The 23,516-nt window shown below is 50.5% G+C and overlaps 4 protein-coding genes and 1 long non-coding RNA gene across 13 annotated transcripts in view; 1 reads left to right on the plus strand and 4 right to left on the minus strand.

Annotated features, from left to right (window-relative positions):
* Positions 1-4,176, minus strand: part of LOC128336123 (fibrous sheath-interacting protein 2-like) — a 28,123-nt gene extending 23,947 nt beyond the window's left edge. The window contains 2 exon segments of the mRNA XM_053275308.1: positions 4-3,972; positions 4,136-4,176. Coding sequence (XP_053131283.1) covers positions 4-3,972; positions 4,136-4,176 — 4,010 coding nt within the window.
* The window catches only part of LOC128336042 (maestro heat-like repeat-containing protein family member 2A), a 93,058-nt gene extending 85,678 nt beyond the window's left edge, over positions 1-7,380 (plus strand). For all 9 annotated transcript variants that reach the window (XM_053275159.1, XM_053275165.1, XM_053275162.1 and 6 more), the window contains one exon: positions 6,816-7,380. The gene's annotated coding sequence lies outside the window, so the exon portion shown is untranslated. The remainder of the gene's footprint in view (positions 1-6,815) is intronic.
* On the minus strand, positions 3,965-6,721 carry LOC128336043 (fibrous sheath-interacting protein 2-like). The gene is made up of 2 exons (XM_053275170.1): positions 6,700-6,721; positions 3,965-6,295 (listed from the first exon to the last, which is right to left on the minus strand). The coding sequence occupies exon 2, from the start codon at positions 6,254-6,256 to the stop codon at positions 4,241-4,243; it is 2,016 nt and encodes a 671-aa protein (XP_053131145.1). The 5' UTR covers positions 6,257-6,295; positions 6,700-6,721; the 3' UTR covers positions 3,965-4,240.
* Positions 7,381-8,503: 1,123 nt separating the features above from the next.
* Positions 8,504-10,676, minus strand: LOC128335831 (uncharacterized). Its single transcript, XR_008311728.1, has 3 exons — positions 10,550-10,676; positions 9,335-9,415; positions 8,504-8,576 (listed from the first exon to the last, which is right to left on the minus strand). It is a non-coding gene; the product is annotated as an uncharacterized LOC128335831 (long non-coding RNA).
* Positions 10,677-19,699: 9,023 nt separating this feature from the next.
* On the minus strand, positions 19,700-22,854 carry LOC128336124 (uncharacterized). The gene is made up of 3 exons (XM_053275309.1): positions 22,209-22,854; positions 20,675-20,835; positions 19,700-19,816 (listed from the first exon to the last, which is right to left on the minus strand). Exons 1-2 carry the CDS (start codon positions 22,852-22,854, stop codon positions 20,723-20,725), a joined length of 759 nt encoding a protein of 252 aa, XP_053131284.1. The 3' UTR covers positions 19,700-19,816; positions 20,675-20,722.
* Positions 22,855-23,516: the final 662 nt, after the last annotated feature.

Here is a 23,516-nt window from a genome sequence, read left to right on the forward strand (position 1 = left end):
AGCTAGTCATCGTCGAGGAGATCTAGCTTGAACTTACGCGAACCTCTGTCCTGTCTGCGCCTTCCTAGAGGCCTTGACCTTTGGGCCAATGAGCTGCCAGATCTGCCTTTGTACCTCTCAGATGCAGTGTGGGCATCCGACTCAGAGAACTTAAACACCGATGGGAACTTAGATGGGACGTCATCTTGCATTTCGGTCTCTTCTTCCGAATAGATCACCATTCCTGGGACGTTGATGGGAGGGAAACGATCCCCCGTGTCTATCCGCCGGTATCTTTTGGATGTTGTTTTCACCACAGGTGGTGTGACCAGTTCCTGAATGAGAGTTTTCTCCTTCGTGGTGCCTCTCCCTGACATCTCTAGCTGAAGGTTCTCCACCATCAATTCAGACGTGATTTCTGTAAGGCTCTCATTGCAACGATCCAGCATGACGCTGATGGTCTCACTCAGCACCAGACTTTCGGAAGAACTGCTAAAAAGATGGGCTTCCTTCTGATTCAGCTCCTTGTCTAGAGTCCGCTTGATGATTTCCAGAATGCCACTGACCGCGTTGTTGGCGTAGACGCTCAATTCAGAGTGCAACATCTGCACCTGCCGAATCGCATTTTCAATGCACTCCTTGGTGATGGCACTTCCCAACTTGGAAGCATCTGGGAAGTTGTGTACTGATCCTAAAGTAGGCAATCCTTCTTTGCGTGTGGTTCCTGACATCTTATTCCTAAATGTTTCTGCTGCGTTTCCAGCCTGTGTTGGGAGGGAATCTAAGGATCGGGTCAGCTGTGCAAAAGAGAGGCTTTCTATGGGCAATTTCACTATTTCCAAGAAATTACACTTGAAGTCCTGTCTGAAATGCCGGACTACAAAAGTCTCCAGAGTGAGCATGATGCACTCCACAATTTCTTTGGCGATTTTGTCGATGATGTCCATAGAACCTTTCAGGGAAATATTGTAAAAGGGAAATTCAGGTTGGGTGAATCGATGCTTGATTCTTATACACCCTTTAAAGATAGACCCATCTTTCTTTAGTGGAAAAGCATCTTTTTCAGGAGGCACACTGTGCGCCAAACATTTGTGCACATTTTCAAACACACTAGCTACAATATCTCTTGCAACCGAGCCAATCTCTGCCTGGGAGTCGCTATAAAAAAGTCCGGGGGATACCGCCCGCTTAAAACTGTAGCAGAATAACCTCTCGCTCAGTTCCCCAGTTTTCTTCAAGAGGCAGATGGACGACTCCAGATCTCGGACCCTCATGAACACCTCACTGACCACATTCTCTGCCACTTGCAACATTTTCAGGTTTTCATTGATGTTTGCATCTGTCAGTGGCTGTCGCTCAAAGATGTCTCTCAAGATGCCTTCCTTCGGAAGCACTTGCTTGAGGTAGGCTCTAAATTCATCATAGAAAAGACACTTGGGTTTTGCCCGGCTGTCCTTGGTTGTTGATTCAAACTGGAGAAACACTTGGGTAGAAGGAAGGCCATCTGCTCTAGAGCGCCTCACGGAAGTGTGTTGATGCAAGTGAGAGATCTGTGGATCATCCGTGTGCAGATCTCGCACGACTGAATGAACCAGTTCGCTCGCAATATTGATCTGCTCGGATGATAAGGTGTTGACCCACAGAATGGTTCTGTGGTAGTCTTCCGTTTTGAGGTCATCGATGACGGTCCCCAGAACTCTTCGTACAACGTCTTTGGCGTACACCGTCAAGTTGGACTTGGACAAATTCACCCTCATGAGTGAGCTTTCCGAATCATCCGAGAATGCTCTGGACCTGCTGACGGTGCCGTCGCCGGCTTGCAGGTCATACTGAAACGCCATGGGGGGCTTCCGTTTTTGCATTGTCGAGGGAAGGATCTCTTCCAAATTGGACGCAGCAAAACTGGAGATTTTATTCAGAACGTTTTGGACCATTTCTTCACCCAAGGTCCGTGGTGGGGGCTGGAGTTGAGAGACTGCCATGGTCAGCTTCCGGATATCCGATTTTCCCGTGTCCGGTGAAAATAGGCTGGTTGAGCTGTCAATTTCTGACTTGGATTCACTGGAGCTAAAAAGCGTGTCTACCACAACTGTATACATCTTAGTAAGCACATCATCTACAATATCGCCAGCCACCTCACTGGCTTGAGCGTGAGAGAGTGTCTCCATTGCACCATTACTGGCTGAGGACTTTGATTCGGAACTGAAAAACACGGAATCATTCAAAGAGGGGAGTTGCCCCAGGTCGTCTACCATTTTTTGGGTAACCTGATTGAGAACATCTTCCACTCGTGCCAAGAGTGGGGAGCTTCCTTTTTGCCCTGGTGTTTTTTTCCTAAAAATCCTTTTGAGGACCCTTTTCTGGATTTCATTTTCCGTTAAAGCTATCTGGACAGTCAAAAACTTGAGGAGATTGTTCACGATTTCATTCACTGATGCGTTTTCTTCGTATGGGAGGATGTTTTGGCAGGAGAGCATCTCCCGTTCCAGGTCTTTCTGAACCAGTTTGAGAATGGTGCATGTCAGTTTTTCAGCGCACAGCCTCATATTATATTGGGAATCTTGCATGGCTACTCTTGTATGTTCTCTGTAACTGGCAGCCTTGATCCCTGCACTTCTCTGTCCAAGGGCCCCATGGATATTTGGTGGTTCCCAGGAAAACAAGCTGCCACTGTGAGGTGGAACTGGGTATCCGCCATCAAGCAGGGCTTGCTTGCCCCTCTGGGTCAATTCAGACTCCATTTTGTCTTCTGCAAACAACTCCAGCCTGTGGAAAACGTTATCTACTAAGTATTTTGCCATAACCTCCAAGGAAAACTCCCTCAAATCCGAAAACTGTTTAGCACCAAGCTCTTCCATTTTCCTGCCAAAGGCTTTTTCAGCTTTTGACAGGCCAGGGATGTGATGATGTCGACCTGTTGGATGCACAAAAGGCTGAACTGTCTTCTGAAATAGGTTGTAGAGGAGAGACTAGAGTCGGGCCGAGAGCCCTCCCTTCATCTTCATACCGGCAGCAAGACTAGAACCCAGGTCCTCAATCACAACGTCCACCAAGTCACCGGAAACCAGAGACACATCTGACGGTGGAACAGCGGTCTTGGAGAGATCCTTCTTTGTTGCGTGGGCAGCTGCATCGGAAACGCGGGATTCCCCCACCCCAGGTGTGTGGAACTTCTCGGGGCCAGAGAGAGCAGAGGAACCCAACAGGATGGTCTGGTAGATTTCATTTTAAAAGCCTTCCACCATGTTGTGAATTTGCCTCTGAATTTCTCTCTTGTAGGCTGGGTTCTTCCGGAAGAGCTTCTCCAGGACACTCTCCTGCCGTGAACAGGGACGCTGTGATGTCGGAGGAGCAAACACAGCTAAGACCATGTTGATGATCTGGCTGGCAGCAATGCTTTTGGCGAATATCACCGGGGAAATTAAAATTTTCTCCACTTCCTTGTCTAACCCGTGCTTTAGATTTTGCAGCATCGTTCTGGCCACCTCCTGTGCATATGTTTTAAAGTGTGGGTAAGACAGGGGCAAGGCCTGCTCTGTCTTTTCCTTTTCCGCTAAAATGGTATTATTGTACGCATTGAAAATATCTCCCAAGTATCTGGGCAGGCTGCTGTGTTGGCTTGCCAGAAGTCGCCTGAGGTCTTGGTGAATGGTGGAGGAGAAATCTGCACCAGTTATCATTTTTAAGTTCTGCACATCCAAGCAAAACTGGGATTCGACTTTGGACGTGATGAACGCTTCTAGTTTCGCCATGAAAGTCTGCACCAGATCGCTAACCAGCTCCCCTTTGGGTAGAAAGCTGTCAAGTTCAGGTTGTTTGCTCTTGGGTAGACCTTCGGTGGTGGTGGTAGTGGCAGCAGCCGCAGCCTGGGGGTCCTCTGTTGGGGGTCCTGAACATAACTCTGGGTCTCTGAAATGCACTGCTAGATGGCTTTTGCCTCCCTCTACAGGCAGTTGAAAGGAAAAGATATCAGTGATAATGAGGCTAGACCGTCTGCCTTGGATGCCGTGTGAGTCCGCTAGGGTGGCGCAGGAAAATTTATGGAAGACTATTTTGACCAGCTCCCCGGCAAAAGCACTGACTTCTGCATCAGAGATGGGAGGCTGGGCACTGAACTGCCCCTTGGAGACTGGTGCATGCTTTGGTTGGTGCTTACCCAGGTGGGTAAGAGAAGGAGGCGGCACAGCTGGCGGCCATATGGGTTGTTCCGTCCAGATATGCTGGAGAATTTCGTGCAAGAGATTCCGCACGATTTGGGTGATCAGGATTGTTCTCCCTCCTTGAAGTCCTCTTCCATTTTTTTCAGTGCCTGCTCCAAAGTCAACCCACCGTCGGCAGCTGCTTGAGCTGACCCTGACACTTGGTCAGCAGGATACTGGACTGTTTGTTGACCTTCAATCGAGCAGAGAATGGCTTCCTGAACAAAATTTTCCACAGAACCTTTGGTCCTCTCCAATCCCTTCGTTTTGGCCTCCCTGCCTTTCTCACCCTCTTCGTGCGACGATTTTGAACTAGGCCGGCTTCTTTGCCGGGATTCAAGGCCATAACTTACTTTCTCTTGAGACCTTTCTGTGACTAATACTCTCCGCTCCTTGTTGACAGTGGAGAAGGTCCCATCTGGTTCAGTTTTCTCTTTCCCCTCAACTTCCGATTCGGAATAAATGACCATTCCAGGAACAGGAACAAGAGGATAGGGCTTCCTCATTCTCTTCTCATCTGCAGCGGTAGTTGGCCTAGATTTTGAGGTTTCATGACTAGAAAGTTCGCCTGGTGCCTCAGGACTAGCTCTGGATTTTGCTGGGGCTGAAGCACCCCAGAGTTTTTCTAAACTTAAGTCATTAAATACATCATTAACCAGCTGAAGGATAATCGAGCTCTCTCGTCTTGGAAGGATTCCCTCCTGACTCGCCCGCCTCTGGATGAAGTTCATGATGCTGCTGATAATCTCTTCTGCATACTGGAGAATGTTGGTCTCCGAAGAAGCAATGGTCTTGGAAACAATTTTGCGGATTGTGTCCTTCACGATCGCAGTTGCCGCTTCAGATTCGACAGTGTGCGGTGGGATGGCCGCATAGAGCTGTTCCAGAGGTATGCCAATGGCTTTGATTTTGGCACACAGTTCAAACTGGGATAGTTTCGTTTGGCTGGACGTTGCAAACACCTTCAGCTTATCGATGACAATGTGAACAATCTCCTCAGCAATCCCGTACACAGTCTCCAAGGACAAGGGCATCCGGGTTCTCCAGAAGGCCGGATCCGGGACGCCATGCTTTCCGCTAGCCACCACTCCCTTGCACCCTGCAGAGAAGTCCTCCCTCGAGACAGTTTCAGAGTATTTCTTCTGAGTGGCAGAGTGCAGCTTACAGAGCACGCTCTCAACAATGTCATTGGCCACAAAACTGGCGATCCTCGAGACTGAACCACTATCGGGTGGACCTCCGGGATGGCTTCCGAGGAGGCTTTCTGAGATGGATTCCAGCAGGACCTCCATGCTGATGGATACAGAGCAAGTTGGGAAGCCCAGATCGCCTAAGATCCTTTTGAAAATGTCATCAAGAATAATGGCAGTAATTTGGGTGAGGTGAGACTTCAAGTCGGCAAAGACACACTTGAGGTCTCGCAAGCTGATGGGTTCACATGGCTCCTGGGGACCATGCGGGAGCTTGTGCTCCCCTCCTCCAAAGGGCACCCCTTCAGTATCGGTGGTGTTTGCCTCTGTTTTGGGGAGCAGCCCTTTTGATCTGCGTTTGCATTTGCCGTGGTGCGGAATGGGTGGCTTCTCGGATGCACCGGCAGCGTCCTTTTGCAACTGGGAGATGTGGCTGTCCGACTTGGAGCTCCGCATGCTGGAGGTGGTGGAGAAAAGCCCGCTGTACTTGGAGGGGGACAGATATACAGCTGTTTTGCCCCTCTTGATTTTCCCTTTGAGGGCGTCGCTGTCCAGAGACATGTGGGTGCTCTTCGTGAAGGAGGTGAAGGACGACTTGGAGGAGAGGAGGGAGGTGGGCTTCCCGCTGATGCTCCGGAACTCGCTCGGAATACTCATGGTTGTTGGCTTGATGCTCGTGTCGGTGAAGCTGACCTTCCGGGTGGACCCGGAAGGGAGGCTTCCACAGGTCTCGTAGAGGTCTTCGTTGCAGGTGCTGCAGCTGCTGGAGTTGTCCGAGGAGAGCCCGGACTCCTCGGAGATGGTGTACACTCTCGTCCTGACCCGCTCTTCGAATTTCGTGAGGGCTGGGTAGAGGATGCTGGTGACCGCCGACACCACCCAGGTCATGATGTTTTGGATTATGCCGTTCAGCTCAGGAGCAGAAACCTAGTACAGAAATGAGACGGGGAAACAGGGGTCTGATGATGGGAATTCTAGTCAGCAAAATCTTGGCATCCTTGTTACAGGGAACACAGGTTCTAACAACTGGGTGGCCTACAGCCCCCATTCAGCTAGCCGCCTTAAAGCGCATCAATAGCTCCACGTAACTCTTTAATGAGCAGGGAGAGAGCAACTGGCCCTATCCGTCCCCAGCACAGCATCCCTCCAGTGGCTGTTGCTGGTGTCTATCTTATGTTTCTTTTCAGACGGTGAGCCCTTTGGGGACAGGCAACCGCTTTATTTATATTTACTTTCTTCATTTCTGTGTGAACCATTTTGGTAAACTTTTGTTGAAAAGCGGTATATAAATATTTGTCATGTTTTGTATTCGTAACAACAGTGATACGTACTTTTCCTTTCAGACTTTCTCGAATTGCCGATTGGTCTCTGGAAGCAAAACATAGAAGCGAACGTCTGTTGACATACTAGCTCTGATTTAATTCGTGTCTTCTTTTCTGTATCCTAGAGCTCAATCCACAGCATCAAATAAAGCAAAGAACTAGCAAGGCTGCTTGTTCCCAAACTCCCAGGAACCCCATGGTTTCCAGTCAACCCGTGTCAGATGACCCCGTGTCGGATGACCCCGTGTCGGATGACCCCAAGAGGTATGTGGTCAGCAGCAATTCTTTTTGAGGACTGTGAACTGTCATAAAAGAGACGTCAACCATCCAAAGATATTGTAATACAACTGCCCGGACATTTATTTTATTAGGGAGGTTGTCGGTGAATAGCCCAGGCAAGTTGGCCAGTGTTTCCTCAACAGGAGTTCGTGCTTAGGAGATAGCTGGTGGTTATCTCTCTGTGTATTAGGATAAGACACCTGTCAGAGCTTGGGCAAAGGGACGCCCTTCCAGCTGAGGAGGGGGTGAGCATGTGTGTGAGTGTGAGGACATGGCAACCAGCAACTGAAAAAAGCCAAGAGACAGCTGCGAGTTAGCTGAAGGTTGGAAATATCTTGTGGGTAAAGTAAAGACTCTCTCTCTGGAGATCAGATGTGTGATTGCTGGCCCACTGCCTTGTAGGAGCTTGTTTGTCTTTGGCTGGGTCAAATGATTGATTGATTGAGTGCCGTCAAGTCGGTTTCGCCTCTTAGCGACTACATAGACAGATCCTCTCCGGGATGATCTGTCTTCCACTTGGCCTTGAAGGTCTCTCAGTGGTGCCTTCATGGCTGTCGTCATCAAGTCCATCCACCTGGCTGCTGGCCGTCCTCTTCTTCTCTTGCCTTCAACTTTCCCCAGCATTATGGACTTCTCAAGGGAGCTGGGTCTATGCATCATGTGTCCAAAGTAGGATAGTTTGAGCCTGGTCATTTGTGGCTCAAGTGAAAATTCTGGATTGATTTGTTCTGTGGTCCTATTTGTTTGTTTTCCTGGCTGTCCATGGTTTTTGTCCTTTTCAAAACTCTTCTCCAGCACCAAAGTTCAAAAGCATCAATACTTTTCTATCTTGTTCCTTCAAAGTCCAGCTCCCTTGAGAAGTCCATAATGCTGGGAAAGGTTGAAGGGAAGGGAAGAAGAGGACAAGCTGCAGCCAGGTGGATGGACTCGATTACAACAGCCATGAAGGCACCACTGAGAGACCTGAAAGGCCAAGTTGATGATAGACTATCCTGCAGAAAATCTATCTCTATGGTTGCTAAAGGTCGACACCGACTTGATGGCACTTTATCAATCAATCAATTCTACATTGTGTTTTATTGTGTTAAATTTTATATTACTTTTATTTTTTTTAACTGTTGTGAGCCGTCCTGAGTAGTATTGCATAGGAGGGGGTGGGGTTTAACTATTTTAAATAACCACAGCTTGGTATAAGCCAGCTTCCTACGTGCCACTTTTTTCTCAATCCTGGCAAGTACAACTTTCCACGTTTTCCCCAGAGGAAAGAAGGGCAGCTTTTCAGTTACATATAGGAGAACGCCCAGCAGCACCTTCGGAGACAGGAGTCGGGTGAAGGAGGCTACACTGCCTTCTTGCAACCTCTGGTCACTGAGAATCAAGCTGGCTCCAGTGAGCACGACCCCACCCCTTCATTGGCGTTGTCCCGCCCTGAATTTTGTCTCTTGGTCACACTTGCGTGTGACAGAACCTCAGGGGCTGGCTTTTCCCAGCCTGCTGTTAGAATCCAATGACGGTGGAAGCACTTACGAGTTAGAAAGCAGCCGCTGCAGGTATGCAGAGTAAGAGGACTCAGAATCCTCGTTGTCCTGTGATGTTGAGGTTGGGTGCTCTGGAACACAAGAACAGCCCTGCCGGGTCAGGCCCAAGGAAGCCCATCTCGTCCAGCATCCTCTTTCCCACAGTGGCCCACCGGATGCCTCCTCTGCGAAGCCCGCAAGCAAGAGAGGAAGGCATGCCTTCTCTCCTGCCGTTGCTCCCCTGAAACTGGGATTCGGAAGCATCGTGCCTCTGAGTTTGGAGGTGGCCTCTATCCATCAGGGCTAGTAGCCACTGACAGCCCTGTTGTGGGTGGCTGGATTCCAAACGTTGGAATCATTCGCTTGGCCAGATAAAACTGCATAGTGGGTAGACATCAAAAGTGCCCTCACTATCCTCCATGAATGTATCTGAGCCAGGTGGCTGAGCTTCAAGCTGCCCAAGCTGGTGGCCATCGCCACACCCGTGGCAGAGCATTCCACCGATTAATTCTGCCCCATATGAAAAAGGACTTCCTTCTGTCAGTCCTAAATTTCCTGGCAACCCATTTCATGGGACAACCCCTGGTTCTAGTTTTGTGCAAGAGGGAGAAGAACTTCTCCCCAGCCACTCTCAACACCATGCATCATTTTATAGGCTTCTATATCTTGTCTCCCTTTGGTTGCCTTTTTACTCAAGTATAAAGCCCCAGGAGTTGTAGCCTTGCCTCATAAGGAAGGTGCTCCAGGCTGGCCCCTGATCCAGGGAGAAGGAGAATGCTAGCATTCAGGAGTTGGGGCTGTGGGCACCCTCCAAGGTGGGGGGAGGTGTGTAAATCCATCCAGGTCACACCTGCCTTCCCCTTCTCGACCCGTCTCTTCTTGCTTGAGCTCCTATCTTTCGGTTGACTTTCTGCCTCGCTCTGGCAAAACTGAAAAGGAGATTTGTTTTCCTGAGATGCCTTTGTCACAACCTGTCCTCTGCTGTAGGGGTTCCCCGCAGGTGAGACTAGTACCTCTACAGGTATTTTAAGGACTCCCAGGGGCTACTCAGAGCCTCCCTGCCTTCCCATCTGAGGATCACCAGCTTGACGCCAACGTGTCCACTACAGAAGAGGAGGGTGAAGACCCCCACCCCCATTTCTGATTGGCTGGCTTCATATTGAAGCTCAGCAGACTCCTCTCCTCAGCCTGACAGAAGGAGATCCTCCTCCTCTGCTTCCGATTGGCTGGCTTCATACTGAAGCTCAGCATGCCCCTCCCCTCAGCCTGACTGACAGGCTTCAGAAAGTTAGCACACTTGGTCTGGATGTAAGCCGGTCACTGGAGTAGCCTGTCTCCCTAACTCTTGACATGTAAATTGGTGTTCTTATGTATATAAGGATATACATTTGCATCTTATGTATATAAGAGATGTACATATGAGGCGCTATAGAAATATGATAAATAAATGTATGTGTATCTACACACATTTAAATGTTACACTTATAGGACGAACTACTCCAGTCATTGGCTTGTGTCCAGACCAAGTTACTCCTAAGCCATTTTACTGAAATTCACGGGACAAATTTACTTCTCCTATCAATTTCAATGGTATTACTCATGAGTAACTTAGCCTGGTTTGTGACAGTAGGGGGATACAGTTGTTAAGTAAGGCTGGGAACCCTGGCTCTACTGCAGGCCTGCTCAACTTAGCCCTCCCCCCAGCTGTTTTGGACTACAACTCCCATCATCCCCAGACCTGCTCTACTGTGACTAAGGCAGAGAACACACAACTGTTTTGTACTTCTGCTCTGCTTCCATTTCGCTCCTCCCTGGGTTTGAATTATAGATTGGAAGCTGCTCCAGGCAGGGGCCTATCCTCTCATTTCTTGTGCAGTGCCACATGCCCAGGTGGGGCTGTTTTTAAGGGCTTGGATTCTGATCTGCTAGAGCCCAGGTTTGCTTTACCCCAATCAAAAGTTTAAGAAGTTTGGCTGATATGACCCAGCTGGAAGCTGGATCCCAGCTAAGACGCTCTGCAGCGAAGTGAAACTATCCCCAGCTGCACGTTTCGAAGTCCATACCATTAAGGTGGCTCGCTTCTTCTGCTTCGCTTTGCCGGAGCGCTCACTGGTGGTCTGCTGGGAAATGGCCGAGGACGTGGTTGTTTTGGTGGAGGTTTTTGCTGCCATCTGGTGAGACTGATCTGCTCCTAGAATAAAAAGGGGAAAGGCGTATGGGCACCCGTCGTGTTATCACGGGAGCATTGCAGGTACAGAATGCATGTGAGTTGAAAGACTGGCCCAGTTCAAATGTGGCCCTTTCCTGTTCTGAACATTGGGTGATTTCATGCAGTAGCCATATTTACCCAAATCAAAGACTGAATCGAGGGTTTTGGACAACCCACTTGGAGAAAAAAAAAAGTTATACCTGTATTTACCCAAAAGAAAGAAGAATCTGAATTTAAGATAGCCCCCTGAATGGAAGAACTTGGGGGGGAAACCTGTTCTTGGATTCAGGTAAATACAGTATTACCTGAGTTAGATAACACGCAATAGGGCTAAATGATTTTATTGTCCAAACTGCCAGTGAACTCACATATATCATAGATGTCCTTTCCTCAGGGTTTGTTGGTGAGTTCATTCTGATTGATGGTGAGCGGACAGGATTAAACCCATTTGGTAAAAAGACCATTGTTTGCTGTCGGGTTCAGGGACTCCGCAAGAACTGCTGTCCTAGGCGACCACCTAGGCCTGCCTAGTGGTCGGGCCAGCCTTGACCTGATCGTTTAACTAGCAAGGCTTCGGGGGATTGGATTCCGGGCCTCATGCATGCAAGGCACATGCTCAGCTCCTGCGCTATGGGCTCCTTCAAAGCTGCCAAGAGGGGTCTCTTCATCAAGGAGCAAGACCTACCAGACAAGAAGGTGTCCTTGCTGGTGCCGCCGTGCCTGCTGCTGCCACTGGAGTCATAGCCGCCATTCGCTTTGCTGTTATTGCTCCCGCACCCGCCGGAGCCACAGCAGGACGTTTTGCTCCTGCATCTGCCAGGTCCGCCGCAGGAAGCCTTGCTGCCATCCACAGCCGATTCGCCCCCATCCATGCTGATGTATCCCCCCGAGGCAGAGCCTGTGGCTTTGGGGGGCGGCTGTTTCTTCCACCAGACCCGAGGCCTACCACCTGATTCTCGTTGCTGCCCATCAAAACAATCTCCTTGGTCGAGGCGAAGGAGACTTTGCCCACTGGAGGGATGGAATCACCTGCAGCAGAGGACAAGAGGAAAGTCAGGGCTAGGAGGACTTAAGAAAACGAGAAGAGGCTAAAAGAATGGCTGCGCTGCCATTTTTACTGCTTGAATCTGTAATGTGTCTCCTGTGAGAGATGATGGGGATGTGTTTACATGGCACCTACATATCACCAAAATGTGTCCCATATCGGTGCAAAGGTAGTCTAGATGTCAGCCAGTGGTGGAGGAGGAGAAAGGAGGCCAAGGAGAGAGAGTAGGAGGAGGGAGGAATAAAAGGAGGAGAAAGAGAAAGGAGTAAGAGGGAGGAGAATGGAGGGAGAGAGAGGTGGAGGAGAAAGGAGGAGAAGGAAGAGGGAGGAGGAAGAGAAAGGAGGCCAAGGAGGGAGGAGGAGGAGAAAGAGAAGGGAGTAACAGGAAGTAGGAGGAGAATGGAGGAAGAGGGAGGTGGAGGAGAAAGGAGGAGAAGGAGGGAGTAGGAGAAGAAAGAGAAAGGAATAAGAGGGAGCAGGAGGAGAACGGAGGAAGAGGGAGGTGGAGGAGAAAGGAGGAGAAGGAGGGAGTAGGAGAAGAAAGAGAAAGGAATAAGAGGGAGCAGGAGGAGAACGGAGGAAGAGGGAGGTGGAGGAGAACGGAGACCAATGAGAGAGAAGGAAGAGGGGGGAGGAGAAAGAGAAAGGAGTAAGAGGGAGGAGGGGGAGAATGGAGAGAGAGGGAGAAGGAGGTGGGGGGGAGAAAGCCAAGGAAAGAGAAGTGGAGAAGAAAGGATGAGGATGGAGGAGGCGTAGAAAGAGAAAGGAGGAGGAGAAGGAAGAGAAGGGAGGAAGAGAGGAGGAGGAGAACGGAGGAAGCGGGAGGTGGAAGAGAAAGAGAAGGGAGGAAGAGGGAGGAGGAACAGAAAGAGAAACGAGGAGGTGGCTAACAGTGTGAAGTTCATATAGGGAAAAGATATTTAGGGGGAAAGATTTATGAATAAGAGAAGAAAAAGAGCATTGCTTATTAGCTTGGGACACAGCAAGAGAAAAAGGAGAAAGCACAAACCTGTGATGAAAATAATTGGGGGCAGTATGAGTCTTATACCAGATGTGTTCTGCTGAACAAATATGGAGATTGTGAATATTTGGATCAGGGAAAAAGAGCAGACCGTGGAGCAGCACATGGTGATTGAGCATGGCTCCCTCAGCAGCACCCATAAGCACTTGGGATGAACATAGAGAGCTGCCTTAGACTGATTCAGAAGGTCAGTCCACCTAGCTGATAATTGTCTACCCTGACTGGCAGCAGCTTCTCCAATGTTCCTAGAAGGAGTCTCACCCAGCCGCCATCTGGAGATGTTCCCAGGGATTGAACCTGGGACCTTCTGCAGGCAAGGCAGATCCTCGACCACTGAGCTTCTGCCCCATCCCCAAAGGTGGCATACACGGGTCTCCCATCCAGGCATCGACCACATCGAGACCTACTTAGCTTCAGCAAGGTGGCTGTCTCGCTTGCCCTTAGGCTATGCTCTGGGACTTGAAACCTATGGACGTTCTCAAAATTCCAACCAGGGATGCAGACATCTTTGTCTAGGAAGGACGTGAAGGCCCCACAGAGTCTTACCTTGTTCTGAATCCCAGTTTTCCTTTCTCAGATCTCTTGAGCTTGCCACAGTTGCTGGCTAGAAGACACAAATGGCCCACAAAGACATGATGGGAGAAAGAGGTGCAAACTAGATTGTAAGCTGGCTGAAAATCTTCCTCTGAGAACTTTGGAAGAGTCCTTGTGGGGGGCCAAGGTGGGTCTCTCTGCCCCAGCATCCTTTTCTTAACAGTGGCCAAGTGACAGCAGCCCTCCCCTTCTGGCTTACACCTCCGGAACCGGAACTCAGAAGTATACTGCTCCTGAGCATGAAGGTTCTGTTTAGCTCTCATGGCTACAACCTCGCCCCAGGTTTGAGTTGTGAGAGCTAAATGGACCCTCTCTTCTTCTGGGAAAGTCCAGCCCACCCCACCACAAAAGTCCTTTAAGCTACTGGCAAGTAGTCCTACAGCTCGTAGCTGCCCTGGAAGATCTTTACACCCGGCTTTTAGCCAGGGTAAAAAAAATCCACTTTTTGGTGACAGGGGGCTGCCCTTCTGGCCATTGGGGACCAAGTGATCTCCCTGTGCAAGTCAACCGCCAATTTTCCCGCCCCGCGAAGGTCTTACCTCCACAGACTCTGTGGATTTGCTTCCGAGGGGCTCCAAGCTTCCCTGAGCTGTCAGGGTCGCAAGCGATGGTTTGGAATGAGTCCGTCCTTTGCCAGGGCCCCCAGGTCTGGTGATGCCATCTGTGGGGCACAGAGGATGAGGAGGAAAAAATGTCACTGCTGCCACAACATCTAGGACTGATTCCGCCCTAAAGCGGTGTGGAGGATGAGGTGCTCCATACAGAAGGAAAGGAATGGAGGACAGGATTGGAGCCAGTGAGTTAACGTGACAAGGAGGCAGATTTAGGGTTAGGGTTGGACAATGGACACTGTTGGACAGTGGAACTGCCTGCCTCATGCAGTGCTGGGCTCCCCTTCACTGGGGTTTTTCCTACAGAGGCCGGACAGGAAACAGTCACTTCCCCTTCTAACATCACAAAACCAACATTTACCTTTTGGGAGCTCCAATCCTTTGTCGTCAGAGGCGATGGACTTCTTTTCCAGGTCTACCGACTTATTACTGTCTGACAACCCTTTCTTGGGCAAGGAACCTTTAAGAATAAAAATGCAGTCAGCTTCTCGAAGAGGCGGGCATCTGCTTCAAGAATGCGTCTGCACCTAGACAGAAGAGTCACCGGGTTTGCTTTTTGCCACTGAATTCAGCCTCTGGAAAATCTGGGCTTTCCTTTTTTAACCCCTCTTCTGGGTGGTCAGGTAGGTTTTAATATGCATGAGCAATGCCTGCTGAAATCAGAGAGAGGTCCCCAAAATATTTTTTTTTAAATTTCATATAATGGTATTGTCCCTTTAAAGTACAACAGGAAAAGTCTGTTCCCAAAGGAGCTTATAATGTACTGTAGTTACCTGAATTCAAGACTAGGTTGCCCCCAAGTTCTTCGATGTTAGAAATTGGGGGGCCGTCTTAAATTCAGATTCCTCCTCCTTTCGAGTAAGTACAAGTATAAACCCTTTTTAAAGGGAATTGTCTTAAATTCAGAGTTGTCTTTCAATCCAGATAAATATAGTAAAATTCAACACAGGAGAGAATGGAGGAAAGTGGCAAGGCTGTGTGTGTGGAGACAGACTATTACAATTATGGATATTCCACACACTTGGGCGTAATGAACAACTGTGCAGTATCAGGGGCAAAGGAGCTGTACCAAATATGGAAAAGGTGAGATCTAAGGGGGGGGGTTTGAAATATGAACAAAGATGCCCCTTTTAAAGCTGTGATTCTCTTTATTTTTAGCAGAGAAAGAGCAACTGGCCCTATCCAGCCCCAGCACAGCATCCCTCCAGTGTCTGTTGCTGGTGTCTACCTTATATTTCCTTTCCATTTATGACTTCCTTGAGGACTGGAAACTGTCTTATTTATTTTTCTGTGTAAACCACTTAGAGCTCTTTTGTTGAAAAGCAGTATATGATATTTGTAGCAATAGGAATAGAACTAAGTAGTCTATGGAAACCGACACAAATTAATTTTGATCTAGATCCAAGCCAAGGTTGGTAGAACAGCAAAGGGCGGACAGAAACTGCTAATGAGGCAAGGAGGCCCCTTTTCAAGTGGCGACTCTCTTTTCTTTAGCAGGGGGAGAGCAACTGGCCCTATCCATCCCCAGCACAGCTTCCCTCCAGTGGCTGCTGCTGGTGTCTCCCTTGGTGTTTCCTTTTAGACCGTGAGCCCTTTGGGGGACAGGAGAAGCCTCTGTCTTTTCTTTTTCTGTGCTTTTTTTGCTTTGAGAACTTTTTTTTGGGGGGGGTGAAAAGTAGCAGATAAAAAAGGTGCTTTGGGGAGTGCAAGGCAGTTGGGCAGGGTCCCAGGGCAGAGAGGGGCCTGGAGGGAGAGGAAGGGAGGCACAGCTCCAATCCCAGCGCCAGTACCTTTCTTTTTCACCTCCTGCTCTTCGGGGGCGTCTGCGGAGAACATCCTTTCCGGGGGCAGGAAGCCTTCCTTCGGGAACCTCTGCTGCAGTTTTTTCAGGTGGTATGCCATCTTCTTCTCCAACATGTTTTGTTTCTGCAGGATGTAACGCAGGGTTGCTGGACTTCGGCCCTCCTGCTGATGTTGGCCTACAATTCCCATCATCCCTGGCTATGGGCCACTGTGGCTGGGGGGTGATGGGAGTTGTAGTCCAGAAACAAGCTGGCGGGTGGCCTAAGTTGAGCAGGCCTGGTGTCAGAACGGACCCGAGGGACATAGACCATTGGCCCAGCGCCCGGCTCAGGATTGGCTACATGCAGAGCAGATGTTCTGCCACTGAACCCCGGCCCCAAGGGTGATGCTGCAGAGTCAGACCCTTGGTCCGTCGAGCTCAGGGCTGTCGGCACTGAGCGGCAGCATCCGTCACAGTTTTCAGGCAGGAGTCTCTCCCAGCCCCACCAGGGCATTTTTCACACCCGCATCGTTCACATATCGGCCAGAGATACCCCAAAGTCCCTGTGAGCTATCAGGGAGCACTCCACACACAGTTTGGGTTTTTCATTATGTGTAGCCAGGGTTAAAAAATCCACTTTTCACCTGTGTTGGGTTTTTTTTGGCGGGGGGGGGGCACCTTGAAACTCGCAGTAAACTGTGAGTAAAGCCTATTGCGTGAAAAATGCCCTGGAGATGCTGCCAGGGAGTGAACCCAAACCTTTTGCGTGCAAGGCAGCTGGTCTCCCACTGCCCTACGGCCCCATTATCCCCTAAGGGGAAGATCTTTCCGTGCTCACACGTTGTCTCCCATCCAAATGCAAACCAAGACAGGCCCTGCTTAGCCAAGGGGCCCCTTCCGGCTCTCCTTGGTGCTTCCGCTCACCCTTTTCAGCTTGTCCTCCTTGCTCTTCCGCCGCTGTTCCTCCAGCCGCGCCTCACACTTGACGTCGTCGCCAATTTTCATGAGTAGCATCATCTCTTTTTTCTTCCATTCCTAGGGAGCAAAGGTTTGCTGGACACTTGCTTCCCGCCTGGCCTTTTCAGCCAGGCCTTCGGGGCTATCTGAGCTGGTGAGACTTCTTGCCTTTTTACACGTTACAAGTACAACCCTGTCTTGGAGATGCTGCTAGGGAGGGAACTTGGAACCTAGATGCTCTTCCCAGAGCGGCTCCATCCATCCCCTGAAGGGGAATCTCTTCCAGTGCTCAAACATCAAGTCTCCCTTTCAAAGGCAACCAGGGCAGACCCTGCTTAGCTAAGGGGACAACACATGCTTGCTCCCACCGGACCAGCTCTCCTCTCTTAGAAGCTGCCGCATACTGAGTCAGACCATCGGTCTATCTAGCTCAGTGTTGTCTTCACAGACTGGCAGCGGCTTCTCCAAGGTTGCAGGCAGGAATCTCTCTCTCAGCCCTGCTATCTTGGAGATGCTGCCAGGGAGGGAACTTGGAGCCTAGATGCGCTTCCCAGAGTGGCCCCATCATCCCCTAAGAGGAATATAATCTTGCAGTGCTCACACATCAAATCTCCCATTCAAATGCAACCAGGGCAGACCCTGCTTAGCTAAGGGGACAAGCCATGCTTGCTACCACGAGACCAGCTCTCCTCTCCTAATCTGTACTGATCTACTTCTTTTGCTGCGCCTTCCTTCCTTCCAACACCCCTGTGATTGTTATTATTTGTTTTTATGTTCACACACGTACATCTCGCTCCTCCTCCAGTGTGCCCAGAGCAATGTAATATGGTTATGTATTTTTCTCATAACAACCCTGCATCTTGGGTTAAGCTGAGAGAGAAGCAGAGGTGCACCTAGGTAATTTTGGAGCCTGGACCTCAAGGCCTTTCCCCCCCCTTTTTGCAGCGGGGGTGCGCTGCCGCTCCTGCCGCTGCCAATAGATAAGCTGCAATGCATTTTTTTACACCAGAACATGCTCAGGGAAAGCTGGAAACTCTCTTTTATTAGAAGATATTCTGAATAAGATACTTCCCACTGACCTATGTGAGATATCACATTTTGCATGGGCAATCCTGCCAGTGGACCGCTCAGCATTTGGAGGCCCCCCAGGCCTGCAGGGGGCTGGACCTCCACCTGGAAGTCCAGTCCAAAGAGCGCCACTGGAGAGAAGTGGCCAGCCCAACCACCCAGGTCCTGCTTCAGTGCACTAACCATTACACCACTCTGACTCTTTTTAATATTCTTTTTTTAATGCCCCTTTCCCAGGTGGAAAACTGAGTCAGGAGACTGTAAGGCCTCAAATCCGTACCTGAGGTGATAGGACTCCGACCTGGGGCGCTGTGATCCAAATTGAACTCTCCGGACCGCACAGTTGCTTCGGATTTCTGACCTGCCCTGTCGCAGGGGTTCGTGGTGAGTAAGAACACAGAGCAGCAGATCAGAACTACCGGTTAAATATCAAATACCTGTATAACTCAGCTGCTCGTGTCGGCTTAAGCCTGGCTACCAAGTTGTGTTACTCCAGGAAGTCTTTAAAACAGAGCTTTTTGGAAACGATTAGACTCAAGCAATTTTTAATTTGAAAGCGTTCCGCTTGATAATTGTGCATTCTGTAATTTAATACTTGGGTCTCAGGTATGATTGGTCTGTCCTGAATCTACCGCCAGTTTCACTGGGTGGCGAAGGCTAGTGGCTATCGCGTCTTGTGGCAGTGAATTCCAAAGATTAATTATGTGCTGTGTGAAATAGAACTTCCTTTTGTCTGTTCTAAATCTCCTGGCAATCAATTTTGTGGGGTGCCTTCTGGTTCTAGTGCTGTGAGAGAGGGAGGAGAAGCTGTCTGTTCACAACATGCATGGTTTTCTAAACCTGTACCGTTTTCCCCCACTTATAACTTATTTTCTGAACTAAAAAGCCTCAAATGTTAGAGCCTTGCCTCATTAAAAAAAAAAGATGCTCTAGACCCCTGATCATCTTGGTTGCCCTCTTCTCTATCTTTTCCAGTTCTACAATTTCCTTTTTTGTGATACGGTGCCCAGAACTGTATACCGCACTCCAAACGTGACTGCACCACAGATTTGTATAAAGGCATGATAATATTAGCAGTTTTATTTTCACTCCCTTTCCTAACGATCCCGATTAAGGAGTTTGCCTTTTCCACAACCGCCACATGCCGAGTCAATGTTGGATCCAAACCCAGCACAGCATGTCTGGTGATTGCTGGTGTCTTATCTTGTGTTTCGTTTTAGTTTGTTGTATTTATTAGATTTTTATACCGTCTCACTCAGATTGCTCTAGGCGGTTCACAGGAATGGTTAACCCTTTTGAGCCGCGGAACCATCTGATGTATCTCTTCTTCGTTTTTATTTGTAAACCATTTTGAGAATGTCTGTTGACCAGCAGTATTCATATTTGTAATCATAGTTTGAAGTTGTCGTTTGGATTAATGTTCTCACTGAGCTATCCATCACGACCCCAAAAATCTCTCTCCTGGTTAGGCACTGTCTGACAGGTCTCAGGTCCCATTAGTGTCTGTGAAATTAGAGGTGTGTCCCCCACACCCACGGTGGATCACTCTAAACTTACACTAAACTTCATTTGCCATTTTGTTGCCCATTCGCCCAGTTTGGAGAGAGATCCTTTTTGCAGTCTTTGCAAACCGCCCTGAATTGTTCGGTGCACATATTGCCCTGAAAGTGTGACGACCTTTTCGCTTTAAACAGAGGGTGTACACGTTATTTTGGATCAAAAGTGAAGTGGAGCCTTGATGGTCACACGATCTGATTGTCAGGATGTGACTCTGGCCATTTAGAGCAGCCTGGGGTCTTCAGATATTATGGGACTACACCTCCCATCATCCCCTGCCACAGTGGACGATGGTAGTTGTAGTCCTGGAGGCCCCGAGATTGGGAATTGTGGTTGGTAGTTGCAGCTCCACAGCATTCAAAGCATTCAACCCCTGATTTGGAGACTAGACCCCAAGTTGGCTCAACTGTACACATGCAGCCTTGCCTTTTTGATTTTGATTTTATTTTATTTCGGGTGACAGCCGAAGATCCAGATGGGCACAACTGGAAGAGAAATGAGGGAAAACATTAAATTGGGGGTGGGGGGGTAGTTGAGGGCAAAATCATTATCAATCTACAAAATTAATTCAACATTATATAACACAATTATTAATCTAGAATATTAATCTAAAATAATTATGTCTATTATCTAAAATAATCATTATACAATACAGAATACAAATTTAACTTTAAATTATATTTAATTACAAAATAAATATACAAAAATAATTACTATACAATTCAGAATACAAATATATATTTTTATAATTATATTTAATTACAAAATAAATATACCTAAATAATTACTACTCTAGACCAGTGGTTCTTAACATGGGGTCTGCCAGATGCAATTAAACTACAATGCCCAGCACCCCCAAAATTGAGGGGTGACAACTCAAAGAATGCTGCAAAATGTTAGTGATATTGTCGGAGGCACAGACATGAAAATGGGCAGGCCTGTCCTCCTGAGACAACTCCGTGGAGAAGTACAATTTGTTCATTGTGACCCTGACCCTTTCCTCTCTGTGCAGAGATGAGTGCAGTTTGACCCTCATCATTTGGGGGCCGGGATAAAGGAGGGGTGATAAGATCACACAGACAGCTGTGAACGCAAAAATGCGATTTTGCCCATCTCTAAGGGGGCTAAATGTTGGCATTTGCCAAAGATCAATGAGAGCATTCAACTCTTGGCTACTGAACAAGATCTCAAGTGCTTAGACTTGGGAACTACCACATACAGTCATTTATCTCCCCCGCCCCACAGCCCACCTTAACCCCGGCCCCACCAATTACAACGGCACTCGAAATCAGACGGAAATAATACAACCTTCTCCCCAAACAGGGCTCTTGCTTGCTACCCACCTTAATTAACCACACAGGGATGGAGACGCACAGGCAGGAAAGCACACGTCACACAACGGGGTTGTTGTAGAAGTAGTAGCCTCCAAACACCACGGTCCCTACAGACAGCATTGCGCCCAAAATCTGCAGCATCATGGATTTGTCCAGCCAATGCGAGCTGACTTTAGGGAGAGAAAAAAGTAGGGCTTTACTATTCAGGTGAGGCTTTTCCTCTCTTTGAGCCTCCATGTTCAGAGGCAGTATACCCAGGAGTGTAGCTAGGGGAGAGGGGGCCCTGTGTTGTTCGCTTCTCTGGAGGCGAATGAAATAGGGAGGGGTGGAGAACGGGGCTCCGGGTTCTTTGAGCCCATCTGCTCAGTTTTAGCTACGCCCTGTGAGTATACAGTCGTCCCTCGCGTATCGCAGGTTTGCCAATCGGAGATCTGAGTATCCGCAATTGGAAAATTGTCACCACCCTTGCCAACTGTGACCCGAGTATTCACAGTTTGGAGCCTTTTTTAAAAACGATGGGCGGTTTTGGGGGACAATTTCTGAGGTCACGGGGTCATTCCGGGGGTCAAAGTCATTTTGCTTTGGTTCGGAGCCATTTGGGTAGGTTTGGGGTGATTTTTAGGGGTTTGGGGGGGTCTTTTCCAGGGGTTGGGTGGTTCACTTTTGTGTGTGTGTGTGTGTTTTGGGGGGTGGCTTTTTTGGCACTTTCTCAATTCCCCTAACCCCCATCTCCCATTCAAGTCTATATCTCACCTACCGCGAATTTCCTGGGTTTCCAGGAACGGAACCCTCGCAGGTGGGGAGAGAGGCCTGTGCCTGCAAATATGAGTTGCTGGCGGGAGGGAGGCCGCAGGAAAGGGCTGTGGCAGCAAGCATGCATTGTCCCCGTTGCTAAGCAGGGTCTGCCTCGGTTTGCAATTGGACACCCTTCATGTGAGCCCTGTCTGCTGGAAGATGGGGCTGCAGCTCTGTGGCAGAGCCTCTGCTTTGCCTTCAGAAGCCCCCTGGTTCCCTCCCTGGCAGCCTCCCCAAGTAGGACTGGGAGCAGGGGCGTAACGAGACTGGAGTGGGCCCAGAGACAAAATTTTAAGAAGGGCCCCTCGCTGATATACACAAACTTCACAATATATAGTCATGTGACTTGCCTCTGGGGGGCCCCTCGAGGCGTGGGGGCCCCCAGGCAGCCGCCTCCCCTTGCCTAATGGTAGTTATGCCCCTGACTGGGAGAGACCCCTGCCTGAAACTGTGGAGAGCTGCTGCTGCCAGTCAGTGCAGACAATACTGGACCAAGGGCCAGACTCCATGTCAAGCTGCTTAGGTGGCCAGGGGTTGAACCTGGGGCTTCCTGCATGCAAAAGCAAGCAAGTGCTGTGACTTGGAGCTCTGAGGAACAGGGGCAGCTGCCTCCTACTGAGTGGGGCCACTGGCCCCTCTGAGTCAGTACTGTCTGCTCTGACTGGCAGCGGCTCTCTCCGAGGTTCCAGGCAGGAGATTGAAGCCTTGGGCATGATGATGATGCTCCTCCGTCCTCCGCCCCCCTCACCCGTCTTCTGGAGCGAGAGGCGCTTCTTCTGGACCCGGTAGAGCTGCAGGGCGCCCGCGGGCCTGCCGGGCGAGAAGACGGCAGTGTGGATCTCGACGGGCACGCCTTCGGGCGCCGCCGCCGGGAAGACCTCGCTCAGCAGGTCCTCCAGGCGCCCGCGGGCCTCCCGCTCCTCCTCGGGCCGCGGCTGCACGATCACGCCCACCAGGGCGGCCGGGGCGCCGCGGCTCTGCTCCCGCACGCCGCGCAGCACCTCCCGCAGGCGCTCCGCCCGCTCCTGCAGCGAGGACGCCCGGCACAGGAAGAAGATCAGCTGCCCCGACGGCGCCGCCGGGCTTGGAAGCTGAAGCTGCGAGGACGGCGGTGGCTGGTGGGCGCTGCTGGGCTCGCCCGGGGTATCCGCCGCCGCTGCTGTCCGCCGGGCCGGCTCGCCGCCGGCCGCGGGCAGCACGTGCTGCGCGAAGGAGCTCAGCACCGACGGGTCTCCGTCGGGCTCGCCGGCCAGCAGCAGCACCTGGGTGCGCTGCACCACCGAGCCAGCCTCGCCCTCGCACGGCGCCCCGGCGGAGGCTGCCGCCGCCCGCGTAGGAGGAAGCCCCCCGCCGCCGCCCGGGCTCCCGCCCCCCCGATGCTCTTTGCGCTCCATCGCGCCTGGCTACAGCCCCCCGCGGCCGCCGGCGCGGCGCTGCCTCCCCGCGCCCGGGACCCCTGCCCCCAGCGTGTCATAATCGGCTGCTCCCGCCGCCTCCCCCGTGTAAGGCGCTGCGTGGGCGCTGGCCAACGAGCCGCAGGGAGGGGTCTGAACTGGGGTCTAAAGGAACTGTCCGCTCTGACTGGCAGCGGCTCTCTCCAAGGTTTTAGGCAGGACCCTCTCGGAGCCGCTGCCGCCGGGGATTGAAGCCTTGGGCCTGATGCGCTCAGGCCGCTCTCCCTAGGAGGGGCAAGCGCGCGTGGGCGCGCGGATCGTGGCCTTTGGCAGGCGGCGCCAGAGAGCCCCCAGCAGGGAGACCACCCTTGAGCGTGGCCGCCGGCTGTGATGGCCACGTGGGGAGCGGCTGCTTACTGAGTCGGACCCTGGGCCGGTCTGTATTGCATTGGGGGGGGGGCAAGCAGTAGTACCATTTATTGAGATGTTGCTGGGAGTGTAGTTCAGCAACAGCTGCAGGGCTTTTATGTCACTGGGGGGTCTCTCCTGCGAAGTACCATTTTTCTCTCTTTACTGGTGTGCGTGCGTGCGTGTGTGTACTTGCCATCTCGACACGGTTGTCGTCTGTGCACAACTCTTAAAACATCGCATAATAAATGTGT

The sequence above is a fragment of the Hemicordylus capensis genome, chromosome 12 (assembly GCF_027244095.1).
Source record: "Hemicordylus capensis ecotype Gifberg chromosome 12, rHemCap1.1.pri, whole genome shotgun sequence".
NCBI classification, from domain to species: domain Eukaryota; kingdom Metazoa; phylum Chordata; class Lepidosauria; order Squamata; family Cordylidae; genus Hemicordylus; species Hemicordylus capensis.